The 26,491-nt window shown below is 60.2% G+C and overlaps 1 protein-coding gene across 1 annotated transcript; it reads right to left on the bottom strand.

The window, feature by feature from the left end:
• Nucleotides 1-3: 3 nt before the first annotated feature.
• On the bottom strand, nt 4-24,467 carry LOC115639524 (thrombospondin-3). The gene is made up of 23 exons (XM_030542407.1): nt 24,389-24,467; nt 21,363-21,569; nt 20,795-21,051; nt 13,031-13,133; nt 12,182-12,208; nt 11,549-11,631; nt 11,022-11,073; nt 10,771-10,919; nt 9,703-9,843; nt 8,724-8,801; nt 8,480-8,632; nt 7,916-8,026; nt 7,496-7,603; nt 6,981-7,140; nt 6,592-6,710; nt 4,674-4,726; nt 3,975-4,168; nt 3,338-3,516; nt 3,021-3,069; nt 2,480-2,676; nt 2,137-2,309; nt 1,075-1,214; nt 4-446 (listed from the first exon to the last, which is right to left on the bottom strand). The coding sequence occupies exons 1-23, from the start codon at nt 24,465-24,467 to the stop codon at nt 388-390; spliced, it is 2,871 nt and encodes a 956-aa protein (XP_030398267.1). The 3' UTR covers nt 4-387.
• Between the last annotated feature and the right edge of the window lie 2,024 nt (nt 24,468-26,491).

Below are 26,491 nucleotides of genomic sequence, written 5' to 3'. Positions count from 1 at the left end.
GGGTGCTTTGGGCACTAGCAGTACCAACTGGAGAAGCTTGCCTGATGGCCCCAATCCTCCAGCAGATGCACCAGTTGCCTTGCGGTCCTTTGCTCAATGCCCAGCTACAGAGCCCCATGAGGCTGGGTCCTGGCGAGGGTGTGTGATTTGGTTATCCTGCTGAGGGGGAGGCAGGCCCAGCTGGGCTGGGCAGGCACTTTAGTACCAGTTACTGCAACGCAAGGTCCGATGGGTTCCAGTACCCAGGTCTGGACAGCGTGGAGGCCTGTGGGCCACAGACAGGGAGAGGCCAAGGCCCAGCTCAGGGAGGAGGCTGTGGAAGTCACAGGAAGTCCCTTGGTGATGCACTTGGAGAGGTCCTGGGTGTGGCTGGGGAAGGAGGCTTCCTCACTCGCGGCCCTCCAGCAGGAATCGGCGGAAAGGCTCAAAGTCTCCTGGGATCGTGTCTGCCAGGTAGGAGAGAGAGAGAGAGAGGATGAAGGCAAATGCAGGGCGAACCCGGAAACAGGGATCACTGGGCACTTTGCCCCATAGGGGCTCCTACACCCTGATCCTACGGGCTCATGCCTCCGTCTGGCTCAGGGAGTGGGACACAGGGGCTTTCCCCTCTAGGGGCTGCCAGGTCTGATGCAGGCCCGGGGGGGCCTCAGCTGGCTCAGGGGAATGGGACACAGACCTTTCCTTCACGGGGGTGCTGGCTCTGATCTGACTCTGGGTCACCAGTGAGTGAATGCCCTTTAGTGACCCCTAAGTGGGCTGCAGCTCTCCATGTCACAGAGATCAGCACCTACACTGGTGCCCTCAGCAACCCCAGTGGAGGGGCCTGGAGTCCGAGCCCCCCGTCCCTGGCAGAACGTCAATAAAATCCGAATGCTCTATGCTGAGAAGAGCCTTGTCGAGTTCTTGACACCGCGGCTGCATGGGCACTGCCTGGCACAACCCCTAGTCCAGCCAGGTGTGGTGGGGCCCCACCCCCACCCAAACCCTCCCTGCCTGGGCAGGTCACAGAGCAGGGCAGACGGGCTTCGGTGCTGAATCCTGGAGCTAGCATGCCCTTTGCCCCGCCATGCTCACCATTGCACCGATACTGCAGATTGGACCAGATAATGTTCTCCTGGGAAAAGCAGAAGACGCCCAGCCGCCCGCCCCGCATGGTGGTGTCGATGATCACCCCAGAGTCGGCAACCAGACGGGGTCCCTCATAGAGCCGCACCCTGGGGAGAGATGGGCCAGGCCCAGTGAGCATAGTCCCGTGGGGTGGGGGCTCTGGCCGGCGAGACCTGGGGGGCCATGTACAGAGGAGAGGGCACCCCTTGGGGGACAGTCAGCTCCCAGGCTGCCCCCCAAGGCTCAGGAAGGGACATTCTCAGGCCCCAGCACCTGGCCTCTCCGAGCCCCATTGTTCGGCCTGTTTGCATGTGAAAGGCCTTTGCTGGGCCGGAGCATTCCGAGCAGGGATTGGGTTGCTATGGCGACAGGGACAATGGCCGCTGAGGCCCAGCTTGTGAATGGAGTCAGCACTGGGCTGTGGGGGCCGGTTCCCAGGCGCTGAGCTGCACAAACACGTCCCCCACCCACCCCCCAAGAGCTGCCAACCAGCGCGGTGGCCTGGTTAAAAAGGAAACTGCCTTGCATGGCCGTCCTCCTGGGCCAAGCTTCCAGTGGGGCCCCCTGCCCTGAGAATGGGCTCCGGGGTCCCCCTGCCAGCCCCATTATATCCACTGAGGGCCCCACCAAACCCACAGAGCTCTAGGGTCCCCGCAACAGCCCCATTATACTCCCTGGGGCCCCACCAACCCATGGGGTGCTGGGGTCCCCCCGCCAAACCCACTATCCCCACGGGGGGCCCCACCAAACCCACAGGGCTCCTGGGTCCCCCTGCCAGCTCCACTGGAGGTCCACCCACGGGGTGCTGGGACACCCCTGCCAGCCCCACTATATCCACTGGGGGCCTCACTAAACCCATAGGGTGCTGAGGTCCCCCCCGCCAACCCCACTATCCCTACTGGGGCTCCACCAAACCCGTGGGGTGCTGGGACACCCCCGCCAGCCGCACTATCCCCAGTCGGGTGTGTGCTCTCCATGCCCACCCTGCTCCTACTGCCGGGCTCTGGGCCTGCCCCTCCCCATTCTCACCTGATGTAGCCCACCTGGGGCCTGTGTGTGAGCTGCCATCGATAGGAGGTCTTGTCTTTCCAGCCCACGTTGCGGGGATCTTTCCAGAGAAGCCGGACCTGGTCTGGGGTGTGGCCTGTGTGCCACAGGGCATTGCGCAGGTGCTCCCCAGGGCCGTTCTCCGACTTCACGGCCTGTAGGAAGCGGGCAGGAGAGTTAATGGAGAGGGATCCCAAGGGTGGAGGATGGGAACTAGGGCGCCCACAGTGGGGCAGGAACAGCATCTACTGGACTCAGCTGGCTGCCTGATGCTGTGTCCAGGCCTGGGGGTTCCCATGCAGCTCCCTGGCTGCCCAGCACTGACCTTGAGCTGTAGACCTGGCTCAGCCACTGCCCGGAAGGGCGTCGCCTGCCAGTACGTCTGCTCTGTCTGCTTCCACATCACCACGTAGAAACTGGCACTGTCCTGGTAGCTGAAGATGAAACCGGCGTAGTCATCATCCGTGATGGTGTTAACGTGAAAGGTGCCCTCGAAGTCCACCCCATTGAAGGCCGTGTAGCCTGTGCACAAGGGCAGGGTGGAGAGTTAGCAAGGGGCAACCACACCTGGGCTACTTAGGCAAGAGGAGAAGGGACCTCAGTGCTCCAGTTGGGGGACTGGCCATGGCGAGACAAGGCCTTGTCCAGCATCACCCCAGCAGCCTGCTGCCTCCCAGCCTTCATCTCCTGTCTCTGGCTCCGGGACCCAGAGGTCACGCTTGTGGGGGGAGTGGGAAGCCTGGACCTTAAATCTCAGCTGATGAGGGAAAAGGGAAGAGATGAGGGGGAGGTGGGGAGGTGTAACTTGCTGCAGAGACCAACAGGGGCACGGGATCATTGGGCAAAGGCCAGGAAAACCCACCTACCTACTGCCAGGCCTGGGTCACTGTTCATGGTCTGCACAATCTCCATGCCCTGGAAGCAGAGAAGTTGGATGTGACTTTCAGTCTCTGTAAGTGCAGCTCCAAGCGCCCTGCCCCAGGGCCAGCACTTCTCTGGCCCCAGCCATGGCCCCTTCTGTTTGCAGGGAGAAGCTCCCCATGCTGATCCCTGCTTTCACCCTCCCCAGTGCTGTGTGCCCCAGGCACCAGCTGGGGAACAGGAGATAGGGCTGGGTCTCCCATGCAGCTCACACAGGCCACGTACCCCCTACCCCACGAGGGAGCACCTGGCGCAGCTGTACCTGATTGAGAACCACCCAGTTGGGGTCGATCTGGGCATCCCCTTCGGGGTCGAGGATGACGGTCTGGTAGGCCCGGAAGTCGGTCAGTGTCACCTCAGCGCTCTCTGGACACACGTCCAGCTGGTCCACCACAGTGTCATTGTCGAAATCCTCCTCACAGACGTCGCCCACACCGTTCCCTGAGCACACAACACGCAGCTGGTCACGGGAAAGGCCGTGGGCAAGCACCCACATGCATAAAGCGGGGGGAGACGGGGGTGCCCGGGGAGGGGAGGGAAGGGTGCGGGGCAGAGCACACGGCGCCGGGGGAGGGCGCAGGACAGAGCAGGGGGGGCTCAGCCTCCAGCACACTGGACTCTAGGGCCTGTGAGCAACAGAGCTTCTGGCCAGCCTGGCACTCGGTGCTGTAGCTGGCAGTTGGGGGCTGACCCTGGATGACATTTCCATGCCAGCAGAGCATTGGGCGGACACAGTTCCAGTGGCCAGGAAGTGCCTGTCCCAGCAGGGCCCGTTTCCTGGGCCAAAGGGGTGCAGTCTGTGTGGCAGCAGCCCCCATGTCTGCATTGCAGGGGCGGCTGGCTCCTTCAAGTTGCCCAGGCCTGAGCCGTGCTGCTCCCTGCCAGGCCAGGCCGCTCACCGTCCGAGTCCTTCTGGTTGGGGTTGGGGATGAGGCGGCAGTTGTCGGGGCCGGGCGCTGCGTAATCGGGGATGCCATCATTGTCGTCGTCGTTGTCACACTCATCCCCCAGCCCATCGTTGTCCGAATCCAGCTGGGAGCTGTTGGGGATCTCGGCACAGTTGTCCTTGGTGTCCTGGTGCCCGTCCCCATCGCTGAGCAGACAGAGAGCGGGATGAGTGCGTGTGGGGCACAACACAGGGACCCATGGATCCCCCAAGACCCCCCACAACCTCCTCTAAGCCCCTCGTGCCCCCCAGTGATGCTCATCTCCCCCTGGGACCCCAAATTTCCCCAATGGACTCCTCCCAGGGCTCCTGCCACCCCCATCTGCCCCTAGGCTCTCGCTATCCCAACTCCACAATTTGAGGACTTCAGTAACACAGACATAGGTTAGGGGTTTGTTATAGAAGTGGATGGGTAAGATTCTGTGGCCTGCATTGTGCAGGAGGTCAGACTAGATGATCATAATGGTCCCTTCTGACCTTAAAGTCTTTGAGTCTATGAGTCCTGAGGGACTCCCACTACCCCCTAGAGAGCTCTGCTGCCCCACAGGGACCCGCGGCTTCCCTCCTGCCAGGGAGGGACAGAGGCAGGAAAGCCAATAGCTGCCCCCTCCAGCCTGTCTCTGCTGGGCAGGGTAGGGACATGGGCACCCACCTGTCCTCATTGGTGTCACAGACGTCTCCCACCAGGTCGCTGTCTGCATCTGTCTGAAAGAGACCAGAGCTCTAGTTCAGCAAGGAACCTCCGAGGGACAGCCCTGATTGGTAGTGAGGGGGATCCTTGCCCCAGCCACCCCAATGGGACCCCAGCTACTGGGGGAGAGGGGGATCCCTGCCCCAGCCACCCAGGGGGACCCCAATGGGACCCCAGCTACTGGGGGAGAGGGCACTCTCTGCCCCAGCCACGCAGGGGGGCCCCAATGGGACCCCAGCTATTGGGGGAGAAGGGGCTCCCTGCTCCAGCCACCCCAATGGCACTACAGCTACTGAGGGAGAAGGGGCTCCCTGCTCCAGCCACCAAGGGGGACCTCAATGGGACCCCAGCTATTGGGGGAGAAGGAGCTCCCTGCCCCAGCCACCTCAATGGCACTCCAGCTACTGGGGGAGAGGGGGTTCCCTGCCCCCAGCACCCCCAGCTACTGAGGGAGAGGGGGATCCCTGCCCCAGCCACCCCCAGCTACTGAGGGAGAGGGGGCTCTCAGGTATCCCAGTAGTCGGGGTGTAGAAAATGTGTAAATTTTTGGTAACATTTTATTGAATACTATACGGTGATTCAGTTTGCGCACTCAGTGGGACAAAGGAATAGAAGCCAGGTGCTGGAGGCACATGTGCAGGCCCTGGGCAGGTGTGAATGAACTACCAAGGACTGTCCACCTATGAATGGAGAGAACAGTAGCCTCAGCAACTGACTGGGACATTAGCTCTGAACTCCTGCAGCCGAGGCAGGGGAAGAGGGGGACACAGCACCAGGGCATAAGATGTGAGGGGTCTGTGTTAAGGTTACTCCCGAGGCCGGGGCAGGGGAGCCCCAGAATGGATCCCAGAAGAGCCTGGGGTATCAGGTAGTTTCCTTGCCCAGCTCAGGCTGTGTCTGCAGCCTGGCTTCGCCACGCTGACCTGCGCTTGCCAGGGCTGGATTCCAGGTGATTAATAAATGCTGGCTTGCTCTGACAAGGCTGCACCCTGTGCATGCAGCTACTCGCTGTGTGTGCTGCCCCCTCCAGGAGAAAGATCCTCTAAGCAGGAGTCATAGCTCGGCTGGACTCGCCCTTGGGAGCCCGTGGAGAGAACCAGGGCTGGGGGCTGCAGCCCAACAGCCCAGTCTCAGAGCCAGAGACTGCAGAGCCCCCCGTGGGAAAGCCCGAGCTGCAGGCTTGGCAGAGCTCCCTGGAGGCTCTGTACCAGGGCCGGGCAGCACACCCCTGTGAATTTGTAATGGGGTCAGATGAAGAGACTCCCGCCCCCAGCCCTGACAGTTCAGCCCACCCACATGTCCCAGGTGTACAGCAGACCAGACTAGATAGTCCATGGTCCCCCCTCTAGCTCGTAGCCTGTGGCCCCGTGTGACGCAGTAGGGAGCCGGGTGGATTGACCTGGGAATGTCATTTAGATTTACTGGGGCTGTCTGCGTGGGGGATGGGAAAGCAGGGGGTGACTTTAGTTGGGGGACAGTACCTGAGCCTGTGACCTGAGCCAGGAAGGGGGTGGGGAGTCGACTCCTTTATCGGGGAAACTGGACAAAGGGAGAGGGAGAGGAAAGGAGAGGGGAGAGCCTGCTGGAGGGATTTTTGGTTTCAGTTTGGGGCTGGCTGGGAAGAGACAGAGAACCCCAAGTCTGGGGTCTAAGCTCCTTGCCCCCCAGAGGGACCTGGCTGAGGGGTTCTGGTTGTACCTACAAGCCCTGCTTGGGACTGTGTTCCTGTCATTTAATAAACCTTCTGTGTTACTGGCTGGCTGAGAGTCCCGGTGAATCGCAGGAAGTGGGGAGTGCAGGGCCCTGATTCCCCCACACTCCGTGACACCCTGGCCACCGGGGTCGGGCATGGCAGGGTCAGTACCACCTGGCCCCATACCTGAGTGGGGTTGCTCATTTCAGGGCAGCTGTCACAGGCATCCCCGACGCCATCCTCATCCCGGTCTGTCTGCAACGGGTTGGGCACCTTGGGGCAGTTATCGAGAACATTGGGGATCCCTGTTGAGGGACAGCAGTGTGTGTGTGTGTGTGTGTGTGTGTGAATGGGTACTGCCCACAAGCCCCTGCCCCACATAGCCGTCAACCCTCCCAGGCCAGCTCCCAGGCCTCCCGGCAGCCCTACCACCCCCCAGGTCTCCCACCAGCCCAACCCCCTCCCAGCCCAGGCCCCAGTTCCCCCCTCCCCCAGGGCTAGCCCCCCAGGCCTCCCACCAGCCCAGCCCAGCCCCCAGGCCCCTCCTGGCCCAGCCCACAGCTCCCCTCACTTACCATCCCCGTCAATGTCGTTGTCACAGGCATTCCCCTCACCGTTGCTGTCTGTATCCCGCTGGTCATTGTTGGGTACGTTGGGGCAGTTGTCACAGGCATCCCCGAAGGAGTCGGTGTCTGAATTCTGCTGGTCTTTGTTGGGGAAGAGTCGACAGTTGTCCTGTGAGAGAGAGAGAAACCTCCATCACTGGGGAGAGACCCCCTCATCTCTGCTGTGGGGGGGGCATGGAGAGACTCCAGCCCAGAGGAGGAATGGGGAGAGACCTCTGTCACTGCGACGAGGGAATGGGGAGAGACCCCCATCCCAGCTGGGGGGAGGGAGGTGAAGGAAAGATCCTGCCTCCACCATGCTGAGGGACATGGTCATAGGTGCCATCAATGGGGGCTCTCAGCTGAGAGCCCACAACGAGCAGAAAGCCCCGTTCCCTGGACGCCATGGCAGGGGGTCTGTGCGACGCCTGCCCCCACCCAGACCAAGTGCCAGGGACGGAGCCCAGGCCACAGCACCACGGCACCTCCACATTCTTGATGCCATCCCCGTCCGCGTCGTCGTCACACTGGTCCCCGACGCCGTCATTGTCAGCGTCCTCCTGCCCGGAGTTGGGCGTCATCCGACAGTTGTCCTGGAGTGAGGAACCCATGTTAGAGCCGGGGGCAGCAATCCTGTCACTAGCAGCCCCCCCACCTCAGCTCCAACCAGCCTGGAACCTGGAACCCCCATTGCTCTCTCTGCTGCACCCCTCCCAGGGCAGGGTCCCATGGCCAGCCTCCAGACCCCAGGACTGGGTCACCCCCACTGACCCCCCTTGCCCCGGGGGGCTGGATTCCCTGCCCCACCAGTCCCCCTTGCCTCAGGGTTGGATACTCCCCCACCAGCCCTTCTTGCCCCAGGGATGCGTCTCCCCCCACCAGGCCCCCTCGTCCCAGCCCCCCACCTGCTGGCAGTGCTTGTCATTGTCGATGCAGGGCAGCGGCTCGTCTGGGTAGCCATCGATGTCCGTGTCCCGACCACACACGTTCCCGTTCCCGGCCCAGCCCACGTTGCACTGGAGGGAGAGGTGGGGAAAGCAGGAGCCGTCATGGGGGGAAGGGGCCCACAGGGAGCAACCAGCCATGTCTGCCCCCCCACTCCCCTGCAGCACTCACTGGGTCCTGCCCCGCCTCTGCCCCCCACCTCCATGCTCACTGGGCCCTGTCCCGGCTCTGCCGCGCACCCTTGCTCACTGGGTCCTGTGCCAGCTCTGCCCCCCACCCCCATGCTCACTGGGCCCTGTCCCGGCTCTGCCCCCGCCCCCCAAGCTCACTGGGTCCTGCGCCGGCTCTGCCCCCCACCTCCATGCTCACTGGGCCCTGTCCTAGCTCTGCCTCCCGCCCATGCTCACTTGGCCCTGTCCTGACTCTGCCCCCCACCCCCATGCTCACTGGGTCCTACCCCAGCTCTGCCCCCCACCCCCCATGCTCACTGGGCCCTGTCCCGACTCTTCCCCCCCCACGCTTACCGCACAAGAGACGGCACCATTCCGCTCAAACATGCAGTAGCCATTGATGTCGCAGGGGTTGTGGGTGGGGCTGCTGCAGGATTTCTGTGGGATGCAGCCCAGCGTCTGGTTCCCCAGGAACCCAGCCTTACACGGCCCGCACCTGTAGGAGCCCTGCAGGGAGATGGGGCCAAGCAGGTGAGACGCGCCCAGGCAGTCCCGGCCCAGGCCGCTCAGTGTGGGCAAGGGGGCAGGTGCTACTCACCACCGTGTTGGTGCAGATGGAGTTTGGGTCGCAGCCACCATTGTTGCCATCGTTACATTCGTCAATATCTGTACAAACCTGCAGCAGCCCAGAGAGACTGTCACTTAGTGGCACAGGCCCCTGGGGACCCTGTGCCTTCCCCAGCATGGGTACGCCCCACAGGGACACCCCCCAGCACCACAGGGATCCCCCTACCCCAGCACCACGGGGAACCCGCACCCCCCCCCGCACCATGGGGAACCCGCACACACCCCCAGCACCACAGGGACCCTTCCCCCAGCACCACGGGGACATGCCCCAGCACCACGGAGACACACATACCCCAGCACAACAGGGACCCCACACCATTCCTGGGATCCCACACCATTCCTGGCACCACAGCGACCGTGCACCATCCTTGGCACGCACAGGGACCCCCCCAGCCTGACACCACTGGGACCCAGCACCCTGCTGGCTTCTGCAGGCCCCCAACCCTCCCTGCTCTCAGGGGTCCCAGGGCATGCAGCTATAGGCCTCACCCTTCACCCAGGCCCAGCTCAGGCCCTCATTGGCTTCTCCCTGCCTGCGGCTCCTATAGGTGCTTCTGAGTGCACAGGGGCAAGTGGTTCCTGGGCTAGGCCCAGCGTGGGGCCCATCAGTAGCGTAACGCCCCCCCATTACACTGCAATACCCTCTCCCCACAGGGACTCTGCCCCTCCCCAGCTGAGTGTTCCCCGCAGGCTCCCCCCCAGAATTGCCGCGGGGAGACCAGGCCCAACAGGTGGAGACCATCACTCAGCCCTTTGCCTCGTACTGCCTCCCCCTCCCCAGACCTCCCCCCCCAAGGCTACGTATCCCCACAACACCCATTGCCAGAGGCTGGGCACACAGCCTGCTCGGGGAACCCGCTCTCAGCTGTACCCGCCTCCTGCGCTCTCCAGAGGCTCCCAGCTGCACGGAGCTGCCGGCAGCAGGGCCAGTGTGGAGGTTCTGCCCTCACCTGCTTGCTGGCCTTGGCATAGTCTGTGCCCACGCCAGAGACAAGGTTCCCCTGGTACCCATGAGGACAGGGCTCGCAGCGGAAGCCAGGCGCGCTGTTCATGCACTTGGAGCCTGGGAAGCAGGGGTCTGCATAACCGCACTGTGAGACAGAGGGATGGCGCGAGGCCCATGGGGAGAAGATCAGTTGGGTGACTTTCCCCAGTGCTTCCCACAGACACCATGGGTAGAACTTCTGTTTTCACGGAAAGCTGAGACTTCCCTGCTGGGAGAGCCGGGGATTTGCAGGATCAGCAGCCCTCGCCAGATGGGAGCTGGTGAGCAGTGGGGTCCCAACACCCTCTCTAGAGGGCACAGCCTGCAGGTAGGCCCTGGGGGATGCTGGGACTCTAATGGGCAGCTGTGGCACAGAGATGCTTCCCTGAGCCTGGAGCCAGAAGGTAATGGAGCCCCACTGCGTGCTGGGGGTGGACAGGATGGTGTCTCCTGGGCCCTCGTGAGCCCCGGCTGCTAGCTGTGCAGAGATGCTGGCCCCAGGGGCGCGGGGGGGGGGCACTCCACAGAGACATTGGCCCTGGGGGCGCGGCGGGAGGGGTGCTCTGCGGAGACGCTGGCCCCAGGGGCACGGGGAGGGCTCAGAGGAGATGCTGGCCCCAGGGGCACAGTGGGGGGGGTCAGCGGAGATGCTGGCCCCAGGGGCACAGGGCGGGGCGCTTTGCGGAGATGCTGGCCCAGAGGCGCGGTGGGGGGAGCTCCGCGGAGATGCTGGCCCCGGGGGGGGCGGGCTCAGTGGAGACGCTGGCCTCAGGGGTGTGGGGGGGGCATTCTGCGGAGACATTGGCCTAGGGGGCGCAGGGGGGCACTCCGCAGAGACGCTGGCCCTGGGGGCGTGGGGGGGGGGCTCCGCAGAGACGCTGGCCCCGGGGGCGCAGGGGCGCTCTGCGGAGATGCTGGCCCCAGAGCATGGCGGGGGGGAGGGGCTCATTGGAGACGCTGACCCCGGGGGCACGGGGGGGGGGGGCGCTCCGTGGAAACGCTGGCCCCAGGGCACGGCGGGGGGCGCTCTCACCTCATTGATGTCGGCACAGTGGGTGCCATTGCCCTCGAAGCCGGGCGGGCAGGGCCCACAGCGGAACCCGGGGTACTCGTACGTCTCCATACAGTCGACGCCACTGAAGCAGGGGCTCGGGCTGCAGCGAGAGCGGTGCTCGTGGAACCCTGCAGACAGAGCCGGGAGGGGGGCAGGTCAGCTGGCCGGCCCTGCACAGGGAAGGGGACCCTCACGGTGGGCGCCAGCTCTCTCAGGGCCCAGGCACTCACCGCAGACCTGGCACTCCATGATGGTGTTCCGGATCAGAGACATCTCCTTCACCTGCAAGGCAGCCGAATGGAAGGAGTCAGAGCCAGGGACCTGGGCACCGGGCAGGGCACAGTCTGCAGGCCAGACAGTCCCCACACTGGGCAGCAAGAGCGGGAGATGCTGCACCCCCAAATGCCACTATAGGACCCAGTTAAGGACACAAGAACCTTCTTCACACCCCAGAGAGAGGGGAAGGGGCCAGGTGAGTCAGTTTCGGGGGGGGGGGCCCCACAGGAACCAATCTGGGAGGGGGGGGCAGGTGAAGCAATGGGGTGTCGCCTGGCTCCCAGCTGTGGTTACATTCGGTGACCCTACGTGTGCCTTGCCTCCCCCCGCACCCCGGACTCCACCCCAGCACCCAACCCCCTGCCAATGCGCAGGGCCAAGGCGAGATTCAAGCTAACGGCCACATCCAGACTGTGCCGATCCTGCCACAGCAAGGGGGCTGCCCTGGAGCCAGGAGCACCAGCCCCCAAAGCTGGCTCACCTGGTCGCGGATGTCCTCTCGCAGCTCCCCCAGGATCCGGTTGAAGAGGGTCAGCTGAGTGACCAGGGCTTTGGCCTGCTCACCTGCCCACACACAAAGGACACGGTCAGGGTCCAGGGCAAAGACTCTGGGGGCCGCTGGCTGGGGACCACTCTGCACACTGCCACCCTGAGCCCATGGGGAAGGGCAGACGCCACCACCTAGTGACCAGTAGGAGCCGAGCCCACCAGGGACAAACCTCAAGTCAACCCTGACCTCCTGGTTCTTCCCCGGTCACCAGACCTGCCAAGATGGACAGGGCCAGGGCCGAGCAACGCAGACCAGGGCTGAGTTGCATCCCACACAGCCCTGCTAGTGCTCCTGCTATCCCAACCCTGGGTCTTCTGAGCACAGGATAACACTCCTGTTCAGTGGCCTTATGCTGTGGACAAGGGAGCAGGCTTAGACCCCCAAACTCATTGCATTTGTGGCTCTGGCAGTGTTTGTGCCAAGGTGTGGCTGGGCAAAAGGCGAGGTCACTAGACAGCTGCACGATTCCTCTTCCCCGCCCGGCATCCTTGAGGCCTCCAGCTGCCCACAAGCGGCTCCCCAGACCCCAGGGGGTGGGAGGGTGACGAGCAGCCAGCAACTCACCCAGGATGGAGTTTAGCACCCTGGTCACTGCAAGAGAAGAGACAGGAGGAGAAGTTAGTCTGGCTAGCGCATCATCTGCCTTCCTGGGGCATGAGGCCACGGCTCAGGGGCGGCCGCTGGCCAGATGGAAGCCAACAGCAGCCTGCCAGGCTGCAGCATCGTCCCTCCCCCGAACGCCAAGGGACCAGAGATGATGAATGCCCCAGAGCCCCACGGGAAAGCTTCCAGGTGGCTCGAGACCTCGTGCCCTCCAGGAGGAGGCTGCTGGGGAGAGCCTGCCCTGGTGGCGTCAGGTGCTGGAGGAGAGGGAAGTGGCACCACCCAGTTTGTGCTTTGCCTGACGGACTCTCTCAGCAACCTGTGTGTGCGTGAGCTTGTGGCCACCTGTGTTTCCTACATGACACACACGTCTGGGTCACCTGCTTTCCATGTGTAACATGCATGACTCGGATTCTGTCCATGTCACTGCAGTTGCCCCTGTTCAATATGTAACACACACGTATATGTGTACTTGGACCCCCTATATGTGCCGGTATGGAGCCCTTGTTCAGTATATAACAGGTGTGTGTATGTCTGTGCAGTGCCCGTGTTGGATGTATGACAGTGTGTCCATGAGGTGCTCATGTGGGATGTATGACATACGTGTGTGTGGCCTATGTGCGCCCCTGCAGTGCCCATGTTGGGTGTATGACATACATGTGTGCAGCCCACATGTGCCCATGCAGTGCCCGCGTGGGATGTATGACATACATGTGTCCGTCCCACATGCGCCCCTGCGGTGCCTGTGTTGGATGTATGACATATGTGTGTGCAGCACACGTGCACCCCTGCAGTGCCTCCTGAAGTTACCTGCGTTCTGGATGGATTCATCCCCTTGGAAGGGACATTCGCTCAGGGCCCCAACTCGGCTCATGGACCCTCCTAGAATCAGCTTCATTGACTCCACGAACCCCTGATCCACAAAAAGAAAAAGGCTCAGTCTCTGGGGTCTGTAACGAAGTGGGAATGTTCTTAATGTTTTCTCTGAATACTGTGTTGGTGCCTCAGTGTCCCCATGGCAGTTCTTAAGTATCTGGCAGAGCAAAGGGCCTGTGCACCTAAATGCCTGGCACTCTGTCTCCTAGCAACTGATGGCCTGGGCCCCTCCCCTGCAAAGGTGCCAACTGAAGGTGTTGGAGACAAAGAGATCAGGTGACCTCCTGGCCCAGGAAAGGGGCTGAGCAGAAAGGAGGGGCTGGGGGGGGTTGTTAGTCTGGAGCTGGCTGGGGTCGAGGAGTGAAGTGCAGAGGTGGTGGGTCTGGCTCACTGTCCCCCAGAATGGACCTGGCCGAGGGGTCCGGTTCTCTGTACCTACAAGCTCTGTTTTAGACCCTGTTCCTGTCATAGACTCATAGACTCTAGGACTGGAAGGGACCTCGAGAGGTCATCGAGTCCAGTCCCCTGCCCTCATGGCAGGACCAAATACTGTCTAGACCATCCCTAATAGATATTTATCTAACCTACTCTTAAATATCTCCAGAGATGGAGATTCCACAACTTCCCTAGGCAATTTATTCCAGTGTTTAACTACCCTGACAGTTAGGAACTTTTTCCTAATGTCCAACCTCAATCTCCCTTGCTGCAGTTTAAGTCCATTGCTTCTTGTTCTATCATTGGAGGCTAAGGTGAACAAGTTTTCTCCCTCCTCCTGATGACACTCTTTTAGATACCTGAAAACTGCTATCATGTCCCCTCTCAGTCTTCTCTTTTCCAAACTAAACAAACCCAATTCCTTCAGCCTTCCTTCATAGGTCATGTTCTCAAGACCTTTAATCATTCTTGTTGCTCTTCTCTGGACCCTCTCCAATTTCTCCACATCTTTCTTGAAATGCAGTGCCCAGAACTGGACACAATACTCCAGTTGAGGCCTAACCAGCGCAGAGTAAAGCGGAAGAATGACTTCTCGTGTCTTGTTTACAACACACCTGTTAATGCATCACGTTTGCTTTTTTTGCAACAGTATCACACTGTTGACTCATATTAAGCTTGTGGTCTACTATGACCCCTAGATCTCTTTCTGCCATACTCCTTCCTAGACAGTCTCTTCCCATTCTGTATGTGTGAAACTGATTGTTCCTTCCTAAGTGGAGCACTTTGCATTTATCTTTATTGAACTTCATCCTGTTAACCTCAGACCATTTCTCCAATTTGTCCAGATAATTTTGAATTTTGACCCTGTCCTCCAAAGCAGTTGCAATCCCTCCCGGTTTGGTATCGTCCGCAAACTTAATAAGCGTACTTTCTATGCCAACATCTAAATCGTTGATGAAGATATTGAACAGAGCCGGTCCCAGAACAGACCCCTGCGGAACCCCACTTGTTATACCTTTCCAGCAGGATTGGGAGCCATTAATAACTAATCTCTGAGTACGGTTATCCAGCCAGTTATGCACCCACCTTATAGTAGCCCCATCTAAATTGTACTTTCCTAGTTTATCTATAAGAATATCATGCGAGACCGTATCAAATGCCTTACTAAAGTCTAGGTATATCACATCCACCGCTTCTCCCTTATCCACAAGGCTCGTTATCCTATCAAAGAATGTTATCAGATTAGTTTGACACGATTTGTTCTTTACAAATCCATGCTGGCTATTCCCTATCACCTTACCACCTTCCAAGTGTTTGCAGATGATTTCTTTAATTACCTGCTCCATTATCTTCCCTGGCACAGAAGTTAAACTAACTGGTCTGTAGTTTCCTGGGTTGTTTTTATTTCCCTTTTTATAGATGGGCACTATATTTGCCCCCTTCCAGTCTTCTGGAATCTCCCCCGTCTCCCATGATTTCCCAAAGATAATAACTAGAGGCTCAGATACCTCCTCTATTAACTCCTTGAGTATTCTAGGATGCATTTCATCAGGCCCTGGTGACTTGCAGGCATCTAACTTTTCTAAGTGATTTTTTACTTGCTCTTTTTTTATTTTATCTTCTAAACCTACCCTCTTCCCGTAAGCATTCACTATACTAGACATTCCTTCAGACTTCTCAGTGAAGACCGAAACAAAGAAGTCATTAAGCATATCTGCCATTTCCAAGTCTCCCGTTACTGTTTCCCCCTCCTCACTGAGCAGTGGACCTACCCTGTCCTTGGTCTTCCTCTTGCTTCTAATGTATTGATAAAAAGTCTTCTTGTTTCCCTTTATTCCCATAGCTAGTTTGAGCTCATTTTGTGCCTTTGCCTTTCTAATCTTGCCTCTGCATTCCTGTGTTATTTGCCTATATTCGTCCTTTGTGATCTGATCTAGTTTCCATTTTTTATATGACGCCTTTTTATTTTGTAGGTCACGCAAGATCTCGTGGTTAAGCCAAGGTGGTCTTTTGCCACATTTTCTATCTTTCCTAACCATCGGAATAGCTTGCTTTTGGGCCCTTAATAACGTCCCTTTGAAAAACTGCCAACTCTCCTCAGTTGTTTTTCCCCTGTCTTGATTCCCATGGGACCTTACCTATCAGCTCTCTGAGCTCACCAAAATCCGCCTTCCTGAAATCCATTGTCTCTATTTTGCTGTACTCCCTTCTACCCTTCCTTAGAATTGCAAACTCTATGATTTCATGATCACTTTCACCCAGGCTTCCTTCTACTTTCAAATTCTCAACAAGTTCCTCCCTATTTGTTAAAATCAAGTCTAGAACAGCTTCCCCCCAGTAGCTTTTTCAACCTTCTGAAATAAAAAGTTGTCTGCAATGCAGTCCAGGAATTATTGGATAGTCTGTGCCCCGCGGTGTTATTTTCCCAACATATATTTGGATAGTTGAAGTCCCCCATCACCACCAAATCTTGGGCTTTGGATGATTTTGTTAGTTGTTTGAAAAAAGCCTCATCTATCTCTTCCACCTGATTAGGTGGCGTGTAGTTGTCACGGAGTGTGGGGGAGTCCGGCCCTGCACCCCTCTTCCTGGGACCCACAGTGACTCTCAGCCAGCCAGTAAAACAGAAGGTTTATTGGACAACAGAAACACAGGTTACAGCAGAGCTTGCAGGCACAGTCAGGACCCCCCCACCGAGTCCTTCTGGGCTTTCAGGGTGCTTGGATCCTAGCTAGGATACCCTGAATTCCGCCCACACAGCCCCAAGCCCAAACTCAAACTGCTTCCCTCCTGCCACTCCCTTCCTTTCTCCCCTTCCCGGGCAAAGGTGTTGACCTTTCCCCTCCCTTACCTAGCTCAGGTTACAGGCCCTGGCATCGTCCATCCCCTAAAGTCCTTCCCTGCTCTCCCACCCCCCACACAGACAGTCCCTACTGCATCACATCTCTCCCCCCTTCGAGACTGAACTGAGCAGGGTCACTCTGCCCAGTGACCTGGGGAAGTTCAGGGTCCCCTCTCTGGGACAACGCATCCGCTGTCAGGTTGGCACTTCCCTTCACATGGACCACGTCCATGTCATAGTCCTGCAGGAGCAGGCTCCACCTCAGGAGCTTGGCGTTGGCTCCTTTCATCTGGTGCAGCCAGGTCAGGGGAGAGTGGTCGGTGTACACGGTGAAGTGTCACCCAAAGAGATATGGCTCCAGTTTCTTAAAGGCCCACACCATGGCCAGGCATTCCTTCTCGATGGCCGCGTAGCTTTGTTCCCGGGGTAGCAGCTTCTTACTCAGGTACACGATGGGGTGTCTCTCCCCCTTTTCATCCTCCTGCATTAACATTGCCCCCAGTCCCGTGTCTGAGGCATCAGTGAACACCATAAAGGGTTTGTCAAAATCTGGGTTTGCCAGAACTGGGCCGCTAACCAGAGCCTCCTTCAGTGCCCGGAAAGCCTCCTGGCACTGCTCAGTCCAGATCACCTTGTCTGGCTTCCCCTTTTTGCACAGTTCAGTGATGGGGCCGGCTATGGCACTAAAGTGGGGCACGAACCTTCGATAGTATCCCGCCATCCCAATAAAGGCCTGGACCTGCTTTTTGGTTTGGGGAGCAGGCCAGTCTCTGATCACCTCCACCTTGGCTGGTTCCGGCTTCAGGCAGCCGCTCCCCACCCGATGGCCCAGGTAAGATACTTCAGCCATCCCCACCTTGCACTTCTCAGCCTTTACTGTTAACCCAGCCTTTCGGAGTCGGTCCAGGACTTGTTTAACCTGGGACATGTGGTCCTCCCAGGTCTGGCTGAAGACGCAGATGTCGTCAATATACGCCACGGCAAAACTCTCCATCCCCCTCAGTAGCTGATCAACCAGGCGCTGGAAGGTGGCCGGTGCTCCCTTGAGGCCGAAGGGCAGGGTCAGAAACTCATAGAGCCCCAGAGGGGTGATAAAGGCCGATTTCAGCCTGGCATCTGCGTCCAGCGGCACTTGCCAGTAGCCTTTGGTAAGATCCATAGTGGTGAGGTACCGAGCACCTCCCAGCTTGTCTAGGAGCTCGTCAGGCCTGGGCATAGGGTAGGCATCAGATACGGTGATGGCATTGAGCTTTCGATAGTCCACACAGAACCGGATTGACCCATCCTTCTTGGGGACTAGCACCACTGGCGAGGCCCAAGGGCTGGAAGACGGCTGGATCACCCCCAAAGCCAGCATGTCCCTGACCTCTCTTTCAAGATCCTGGGCAGTTTTACCAGTGACCCGAAAAGGGGAGCATCTTATAGGGGCATGTGACCCGGTCTCCACCCGGTGGACAGTCAAATTAGTGCGTCCAGGCTGGTTGGAAAACAGCTGTCGGTACAGATGCAGCACCCCCTGATCTCAGCGTGCTGGCCCGGGGTCAGCTAATCAGAGAGGGGAATCGCCTCCAGGGGGGAACCAGCTTTTGTCCCAGGGAATAGATCTACTAAGGGGTCATCTCCCTGCCCCTCCCATTAACACGTCAGTGGGCAAATATCGGTGTACCCCCGCATCCTTGGGGCCCTCCTTGGCCCCCCATTTCAGGTGTACCCTTGCCACGGGCACCTTGAATGGGGTCCCGCCCACCCCCATCAGGGTCAGGTAGGTGTAGGGCACCATCCGATCTGAGGCCACCACCTCAGGCCGGGCCAGCGTCACCTCTGTGCCCATGTCCCAGTACCCAGTGACCTTCCTCCCACCTACCTCCAGGGAAACAATGCACTCTTTCCGGAGGGACAGCCCCGCGCCCACTCGGTAAACCAAAAACCCGGAGCCTGGAGCATCCACAGGTGGTATGTTGCCAGCCCCCCTTTCCTGGGAATGTAGCCCCTCCTCCGATTGGGTTTTTACCCAGTCCACCCTCTGCGGGTTGGGTCTGCTTGGTCTGTCCCTGAGCTTGGGGCACTGGGCCCGTATGTGACCTCGTTGGCCACAGCGATAGCAGCCCATGTCTCGTGGGTCCCCTTGAGTGGGTCGGAGGGACCTGCCGCTGGATGTTCCCCTTTTGGGGGGGTTCTCCATAGGACCCCGCTGGGAGGTCCCATGATGACTCTCTCTCTGCCTTGAGGCAGGCTTGCTCCTTCGAGATTCCTCCCTGCCATCCCCTGCCCGACTGTCCACAAATTGGTCAGCCAGCTGGCCTGCGTGCTGTGGGTTCTCCGGCTTCTGGTCCATCAACCACAGCCTCAGGTCGGACGGGCACTGCTCGCACAGGTGCTCCAGTATGAATAGGTCAAGCAGGTCCTCTTTAGTTTGGGTCCCAGCTGTCCACTTGCGGGCATACCCCTGGGCCCAGTTGACCAGTTGTAGGTATGTGACCTCACGGGTTTTACGCTGGCTCCGGAACTTTTTCCGGTACATCTCAGGAGTCAGCCCAAACTCGCGGAGCACGGCCTGTTTGAACAGTTCGTAGTCCCCTGCCTCCGCCCCTTTCAGTCGGGTGTTCACCTCCACGGCTGTGGAGTCCAGTAAGGGGGTGAGAACTGCGATCCTGTCTGCAGGGTCAACCCGGTGCAGCTCGCAGGCATTCTCAAAGGCCGTCAGGAAGGTATCTATGTCCTCCCCCTCCTTACGCCGGGGCAGCAAGTGCTTATCAAAGCTCTTTGTAGGCTTGGGTCCCCCCTCACTCACCGCAGCTGGGGCCTCACTGCTCCTCAGCTGGGCCAGCTCCAGCTCATGTTTACGCTGTTTCTCCTTCTCCTCCCACTCACGCTGGCGCTGGTTCTCCTCATGTTCACGCTGTTTCGCCTTCTCCTCCAGCTTTTGCCTCTTTAACTCGAGCTTCTCCCTTTCATATTCCAGCCGCGTCCGCTCCACGGATGCCGAGTGTTGCCGGGAGGATCCCCTGCTGGGGGGTGGGCTTCGCCGGGAGGATCCCCTGCTGGCCGGGGGGGTCACGGTGCCCTCGGTATACACTGGGCTCCTCCCCGCCCTTCCCCTAGGCCTAGGAAGGGGGGGTCTCGGGAAGCCCTCGTCCGCCGGCTGACCACTCCCAGCGGGGACAGACACTGGTGCCTGCGCTGCATCTGCCCGGCTGCTTCCCTCAGAGACAGGGCTCCGTTTATTCATGCGGTCTCCCTGCTCCAGCTGGGCAATCAGCTGGTCCTTGATGAGCCTCCCTGGGTGTAGCCCCCTCTGCTTGCACAGCTCCACTAGGTCACACTTGCGCCGCTTGGCATACATCTTCCTGCTGGGCACTCATAGGCCGGGGTGCTCGCCGCTCCCCACGGTTTCCAGGGGGACCCCTAGTGCACCAGCCCTTCTTGAGGTCACCACCTCTCTGCCAGGGTCGAGCTGCAGACTCCTTCGCCCCTGGGACCGCTCACTGCAATCCCCCGGGGACCCTGTTACTGCAAAGTCCTTCTCACTGGGCACACACTCCCAGGGGTTAACCACCCCTTCGTTTTACTGCTCCCCAGTCACTTACTGCAGGAAGCGCCGTCCACGGGGTGCAGTATATCCCACCGCTACCACCAGTTGTCACAGAGTGTGGGGGAGTCCGGCCCTGCACTCCTCTTCCTGGGACCCACAGTGACTCTCAGCCAGCCAGTAACACAGAAGGTTTATTGGACAACAGGAACACAGGTTACAGCAGAGCTTGCAGGCACAGTCAGGACCCCTCCACCGAGTCCTTCTGGGCTTTCAGGGTGCTTGGATCCTAGCTAGGATCCCCTGAATTCCGCCCACACAGCCCCAAGCCCAAACTCAAACTGCTTCCCTCCTGCCACTCCCTTCCTTTCTCCCCTTCCCGGGCAAAGGTGTTGACCTTTCCCCTCCCTTACCTAGCTCAGGTTACAGGCCCTGGCATCGTCCATCCCCTAAAGTCCTCCCCTGCTCTCCCACTCCCCACAGTAGTAGACTCCCATCATCGAATAAACCTCTGTTTTACTGGCTGGCTGAGAGTCACGTCTGACTGCAAAGTGGGGGTGCAGGACCCTGTGGCTTCCCCAGGACCCCGCTGGGGTGGGCTCGCTGTGGGAAGCGCACGGAGGGGCAGAGGATGCTGAATGCTCCAAGGAGAGACCCAGGAGGTGAAGACGTGTGAGCTTCTTGCCCTGAACAAGCTTCTTGCTCTGCTCCAAGGGAGAGGAGGCTCCCCAAAGTCCTGACTGGCTTGGTGGGGAGCAGTTCCAGAGCATCGCCCAGTGGCTCCGTGACACAGTCCCACTGCCACGGTCCTGGTACCCGTGGGACACAGCCACCTCCAGCACTGGGCTCCTGCAGCCCCGCAGTTCCCAGCCTGCACCCCCTTTTCGCTCACCTGCATCTTCTGATAGGCCTTCTGCCCTGTGCGCACCTCGACCGACTCCACCTCTGCCTGCGGCAGGATCATCACCTCGGGCAGCCCCACGCTGGAGTCCACCTGCTTGCAGTCCACGTAGAGCTCCATGGCCAGGCTGTCCCCACGCAGGCCGCTCAGCCGCACGATCACCGTGTGGCTCCGCCCATCCGCCACACTGGCGTGCTGCAGGTTGACGGAGTGCACCTTGCCATCTTCCCGCAGGTACCGCACGAGCACTGCCAAGCAAAGGACCGGCCATGAGGGTTTCTCCACAGGGTGGGGACCCCAACGGGACAGGCATGCTCTGCCCAGCACGCCCATGCCAGCCAATGTACCCAACCCAGCAGACGGCCCGTCTTGATGGCCAGGTCCATTGATGCAACCTCCAGGATTTCCCCTCCCGCAGAGCCCGCCCTGCCTTGCTGGGACACCTGCCCCCATACACCCCACCTGTCCACTTCTCTTCCGGGGTCTGAGACAGGCACAAGCCCAGAGGCGTCCCATCTCCCAACGGGCACCACTATCCCTGGCTCAGCAACCCCCTTACCTTTGTTGATTTTCCCAATGACAGAGGCCTCCAGCCACCGGGTGTTGTCCTTTTTGGAGTACAGGCCGAAGAGCAGCCCGCCCTGCTTGAGGGGGAGGCGGAAGGTGGAGAGAAGGTAAATGTCATCAACTGCCAGTAGCTGGGTCCTGATCTTGTCTGCCACACTGGCCATGTGCCGAGCCTCAGTCACTGTCAGCAGGTCTAGGACTGCAGGGAGGAGAGAACAGGCAATTGCACTCACAGGCAGAGGTACCTGCAGAAAGCCTAACCCAGGACCTGCCTGTCACCCCGGGGCGAGGGAGCACAGCGCTTGGGGAGACGTTGAAAAGCTTCCCCCGCAAGGGGCATGGCTGGTCAAAAAGGGCAGTGAAGGACACGCTGCAAATACCAGAGATGGACAGATGCAAACAGAGCAAACCCACTCTACCTCCAGGGGGGTGACTGCCTGGCAGAGCAGAGCTCAGAGGCTGCAGTTCCTGCCCTGGAGGGCTGGCATCCTTTCCATTCTGCCTGAGTCAGGATCAGGGCCTCCTCTCCAGCTTGTCGGCGCGCCCAGGATCCCCCCTCATCTTCCCTGCCCAGGTCACTCTTCTTCCCTTGCATCAGTGCAGGAGAAATTGCTGTAGAGCCCCAGGGGCCTGGCCACTGAAGCACCCGGCACAAGGAGGGAGAAACCTCTCCTGGGAGCTGAGCCCCCAGGCCTCTCGCGTGGGAGCACAGGGAGACCAAGCCTGGGCAGTGGAAGCCCCGTGGAAAGGTGCCGGCTTGGCAGAGCGGGGGAGCACGCCCCACAAGGTGGCGCTCCGGCATTGCAGGCAGACGGGATGGCGGCTGTGGCCACCCTAACAGTTCAACGCTGTCCTGGCCCAGGCACTCCCGGGGCACAGGCCCAGCCACCTCTGGAAACAGCCGGGTCCGGTCCTGGGAGCCCCTCACAAACAGGCAGCAGGGAGGCCAAGCCACAGAGATGCTGGAATGGGGCATTGTGTGTGTGTGTGGGGGGGGGGTTACCGCTGCCAGTCCTAATGCCTGGCATCTCTCCACCAGCAATGCACTCGTCTGGACTAAAGGTTCAGTGGCCATAGGACCTGCCTCTGTGAAAACCACAGCGGGTGCCCACCCCACTTCCATGCACCAGACTCCGAACAGCCTGCTCCAGAGCGACCGGGAGCCTGGTGCTCCAGATTTCAGATCCTGTCCCTGCTACGGTCTCCCTCACTGCAGCTCCCTCGCCTGTGAAAGGGGTGAGACTGAGACTTGCCCCCCACTCAACAGAGCTAGGAGGGTCACCAGTGCAGGTCCGAAAAGCACACTGGAGATAGGAAGTCCTGGATACTGAGTACAGGGATCCCTCAGCTGATTCAGCCACGTCTGGGGTCGGACCTGGCAGCCGTCCCACACTAGCGGCACCCTGGAAAACCCCACAGAATCTTTAACAGTGACATCGTGTGCGTGGGGCACACAGATACCCCAATGCACCCTGAGATGCCGCCTGCTCCTTCTGCAAGGGAATCCGGGGCAGCAGGGTGTAGCCTGTGCCCCCGATGAGTTTCCCTGCATTAGGTGAGCTCATCCAGCAGCCCCTCAAATCCAGCCCTGACTGGAAGCTCCCTGAATGTCCCAGCCGGCTCAGGCTGGCACTCCGGGTCACCAATAGAGGGGCCTCCTTTCTGACGTGAATCTGATCAAAGCCCGAACGAACCGTGACCCAGCCCTTTGAACTCTGACCTCAGGCTGTATCCTAGACATCTAGCACCTTGACCCTTTGAGCACCTCTGAACTCTGACCGCAGGCCTATGGGTTCCTCCTGGCCAATGAGCACCCCTGAATAATACCTATCCTGACAGCCCCTCTGAACTCCGAGCATGGGCTGCTCCGGAACCAGCCAGTCCCTTTGCTAGCACTTGGCTGCACCCGCCAGTGTGCTACATGGAGCTGCAGGTCTGGAACCAGAGGCATTGGCTTAGCTCTCAGCTACCCGCTGAATATTTAGATTGATAGGTTGATACACAGCCTTTGGTCTGGTTCACCACCACTAGTCCCTGCAGAGCGCTGTGGGCAACACCCTGTCCTGGATGGACCCCCAGTCCCTCCAGCAGCACCACACTGCAGGCTGCCCTGTGGTTTCCAGGCTTGGGGGGAAGAATGTCCTTCTGTACTGCAGCACAGAGACCCAGACACTTGTAGCTGTCCACAGTCCCTAGCGCCAGACCTCCCAGGGAGGTCAGGAATCCAGCTTCCAACCAGCATGCTGCTCCCCACCAGCCTGATGTCGCGGAGCTGAGTGCAGACGGGCTGTCCTGGCTGGGCAAGGAGGGTTCCAGGAGCACTTGCCAGTTCCTTCTGCTGCAGAGTTGGAAGCCACTGGCTAGGACGGTGGGGCGTGTGAATCCCAGGCTCCTCCACTCCTCAGCTCACAGGGAGGGGATACAGAAGAGAGGCTGGGCAGGGGTGTGGGGCAACACGCTGCTCCTATCTGCCCTTTCCCAGTCCCTCCACTCCCCAAATCCCAGCCAGTTCCCAGGCCCCACGGCTCCCAGACACCTCAGTGACCCCCATCCCCCTATACCCAGGATTTCCAACTTCCCCAGCCTGCAGCTCTCAGAGTCCATCTCGGCCCTCGGCTCCCTTCCCCCGCCACGCGCCGGCCCCTAACCCCAGCATCTCCAGCCCCTGCAGTTCCTCACAACCCCACACTCCATCCATTCCCACTGCAGCATCCCTGGCACCATCCTGCAGCTCCAGGTTCCACACGGCCCCGGCCCGGGCAGGCAGGTCCCCCCAGGAGAAGGGCAGATCTTCAGGGCGGTCTCTCCCTTACCCCAGGGCGCAGCGCCCGGCTCCGCGCCCGGCAGGCTGAAGCCGAAACACACTCGGGGTCCCTCTGCCTCCCTCGGGGTCCCAGCGCGCCCTGGAGCGCAGCGGGCTGCAGCCGGCCGGGGCGGGGCGGAGCAGGACCAGACCGGGCAGTCCCAGCCCGCAGCCCGCATCTCCCCCGGGCTGGGGCACGGCGGGGCCCCGCTTACCTTGCAGCTCCTGCCTGGCAGAGCTGGCCGCGCCGAGGACTAGCAGCGCCAGCAGCCCGCAGAGCGCCCCCTTCTCCATGCCGCTCCCCAGCCCCTGCGCGCGGGGGAAGCCCAGGAGAAGCGCCGGAGCCCGGAGCGCTGCTGCTCGGGGGCGGGGGATGGCGGGCGGAAACAAAGAGCCGTCAATCAGGGGCGCTGCTCGCGGGGACCCGGAGCACGCAGCCCGGCTTCGGAGGTTTGAGCCGCCGCCAGACCAGCTGGCTCGCAGGCCTCTTCCCCTCCCACGCCGCGGGGAGCCCGGCCCCAGGCTGTCAGCAGCTCGCAGCGGCACGAGGCAGGGTGCGCTGGGTCTCTGCTTGCAGCACCCGGGGGCTGCTGCACCCTGGGGTGCGCTGGGTCTCTGCTGGGGGCACCTGGGGGCTGCCCTGCCCTGGAGCACGCGTGGCTTTAGCATGGAGACTCGGAGTCATCTTGCCTCTGATGGAGGCTGAGCACTGGCAGGGCTCCCCCTGCCCTGGGGCAGCTGCTGCCGGACGTCCCCTGGCCTGCCGGGAAGGGGCTGGAGGCGGGCGGTGGGCTATTAGTCACCATTAGGCCTGCAGACAGACAGGTGGGCTCGGGGGCCAGTACTGCACCGCCAGGTAAATCAGTGCAGGAAGGTAATGGCCCCAGATGGCAGAGGAGGAGACTTCCAGCCAGCATCTACATGACTGTCAGAGACTTACTTTCCAATGGCCCGGCCTCACCAGAGCTCTGACTAGCCAGGCAGCCCTGTCTTCGGGAGACAGCAGGACCAGACCACCTCCACCCATCACCAGCCACCTTCCCCAGGCCCAACTCCTGACTGCCCGACTTCAGATCCTGCTGGCAGCTGCAGGGTCATGGGGAGGTCAGTCAGTCTGGAACCAGCCTCGGTGCATGTTTGTGTGCCCATGTGTGCAGGAGACACGCACGTACCCTGCCGCAGTGTCAGCACCCAGAAGGAGGATGGGAACTTGGAACAATGGATGGATGCTCTCTTCCAGCTCCAAGCCACTGTGAACTGGAAAGCTGAGTGCAGAATGTTGCACCAGTGACCCCATGCACCTCTTTGCACGAGCAGCCAAATGCTGGGCTTTGCACAAGCACCCCTGGGAGAGGTTTCCTGACAGGTGTGTGCAGCATACGGCCCATGATACATCATCACCCAGACAACGATTGACACCAACCATCCTGCCAAGTCACCCCCCCTCCATCCCACAGGGTCTTCCAGAGACAGGAGGTCACCCCCCACATATCACAAGGCCTGCCAGAGACAGGAGGTCACTCCCACATGCCCCAGGGCCTGCCAGATACACAGGAGATATAACTCCACACATGCATTTGAGAGTCTGCCATGGTGGGGGGGGGTGTCCCCTCCCTCCATGGGAAGCCCAAGTCCCAAGACAGGTTGTTCTCAGCCCATGCTGAAGGTGAGGCAGCAAAGCCAGGCCACCTAGCATCTGCACAAATCAGCTCTCAGGACCCAACCTAAGCTCCAGAACAACACAACGAGGTCATCTTGGAAGCACGTTCACCTCTGAAGTCTGCTAGCAGGGAAAGGCAGAGGGGGGCAGGCGGGGACCCACAGATCTGGGAATGGGGAGGCACCATTGGTCAGGGCACCCAGCTGGCATCCCACAGGACCAGGGCAGCACCAGGGCAGCAGTGCACATGCGAGGGTCGCAGAACGAGGCCAGGCCTTTGATCCATGTTCCCTAGAGCCCAACTTCTGGCGGTGGCCAATGAGGATAGGCCATTCTCTAGCCGGGGCTGGCTGGGCATCTTCGCTGAGCTGCCTGCAATGACACAGGTCCTTTCCGGTGAGGCTCCGGACGGTCAGTGCATTTGGGGATGGCAGAGGTTTGCAGGACACAGAATCTGGAGGCAGTGTTGGTGAGGGTCAGTTTACAGAGAGTTAAGACAAGTGACGGGTCTGATTTCCTGTTGTTGGCCCAATGGACTGGAGTCTTCACTCCAAAGTCCCATCCACTCCCACAGCATCATGCCCTGCACCATCTCTGCACCTCCTGTGATGGAGTAGGGGCTGTCTGTGTGGGGAATGGGAGAGCAGGGGAGGACTTT

This window comes from Gopherus evgoodei, chromosome 24 (genome assembly GCF_007399415.2).
Source record: "Gopherus evgoodei ecotype Sinaloan lineage chromosome 24, rGopEvg1_v1.p, whole genome shotgun sequence".
In the NCBI taxonomy this organism is placed as follows: domain Eukaryota; kingdom Metazoa; phylum Chordata; order Testudines; family Testudinidae; genus Gopherus; species Gopherus evgoodei.
This window is presented reverse-complemented; position numbering and strand designations above follow the sequence as displayed.

Coding starts and splice junctions, on each gene's coding strand:
- LOC115639524 (XM_030542407.1), bottom strand. CDS start 24,467: ATGGAGAAGGGGGCGCTCTGCGGGCTGCTGGCGCTGCTAGTCCTCGGC. Junction 7,604..7,915: donor ATGACAAGCACTGCCAGCAG/GTGGGGGGCTGG, acceptor TCCTCACTCCAG/GACAACTGTCGGATGACGCC. Junction 2,310..2,479: donor AGCCAGGTCTACAGCTCAAG/GTCAGTGCTGGG, acceptor CGCTTCCTACAG/GCCGTGAAGTCGGAGAACGG.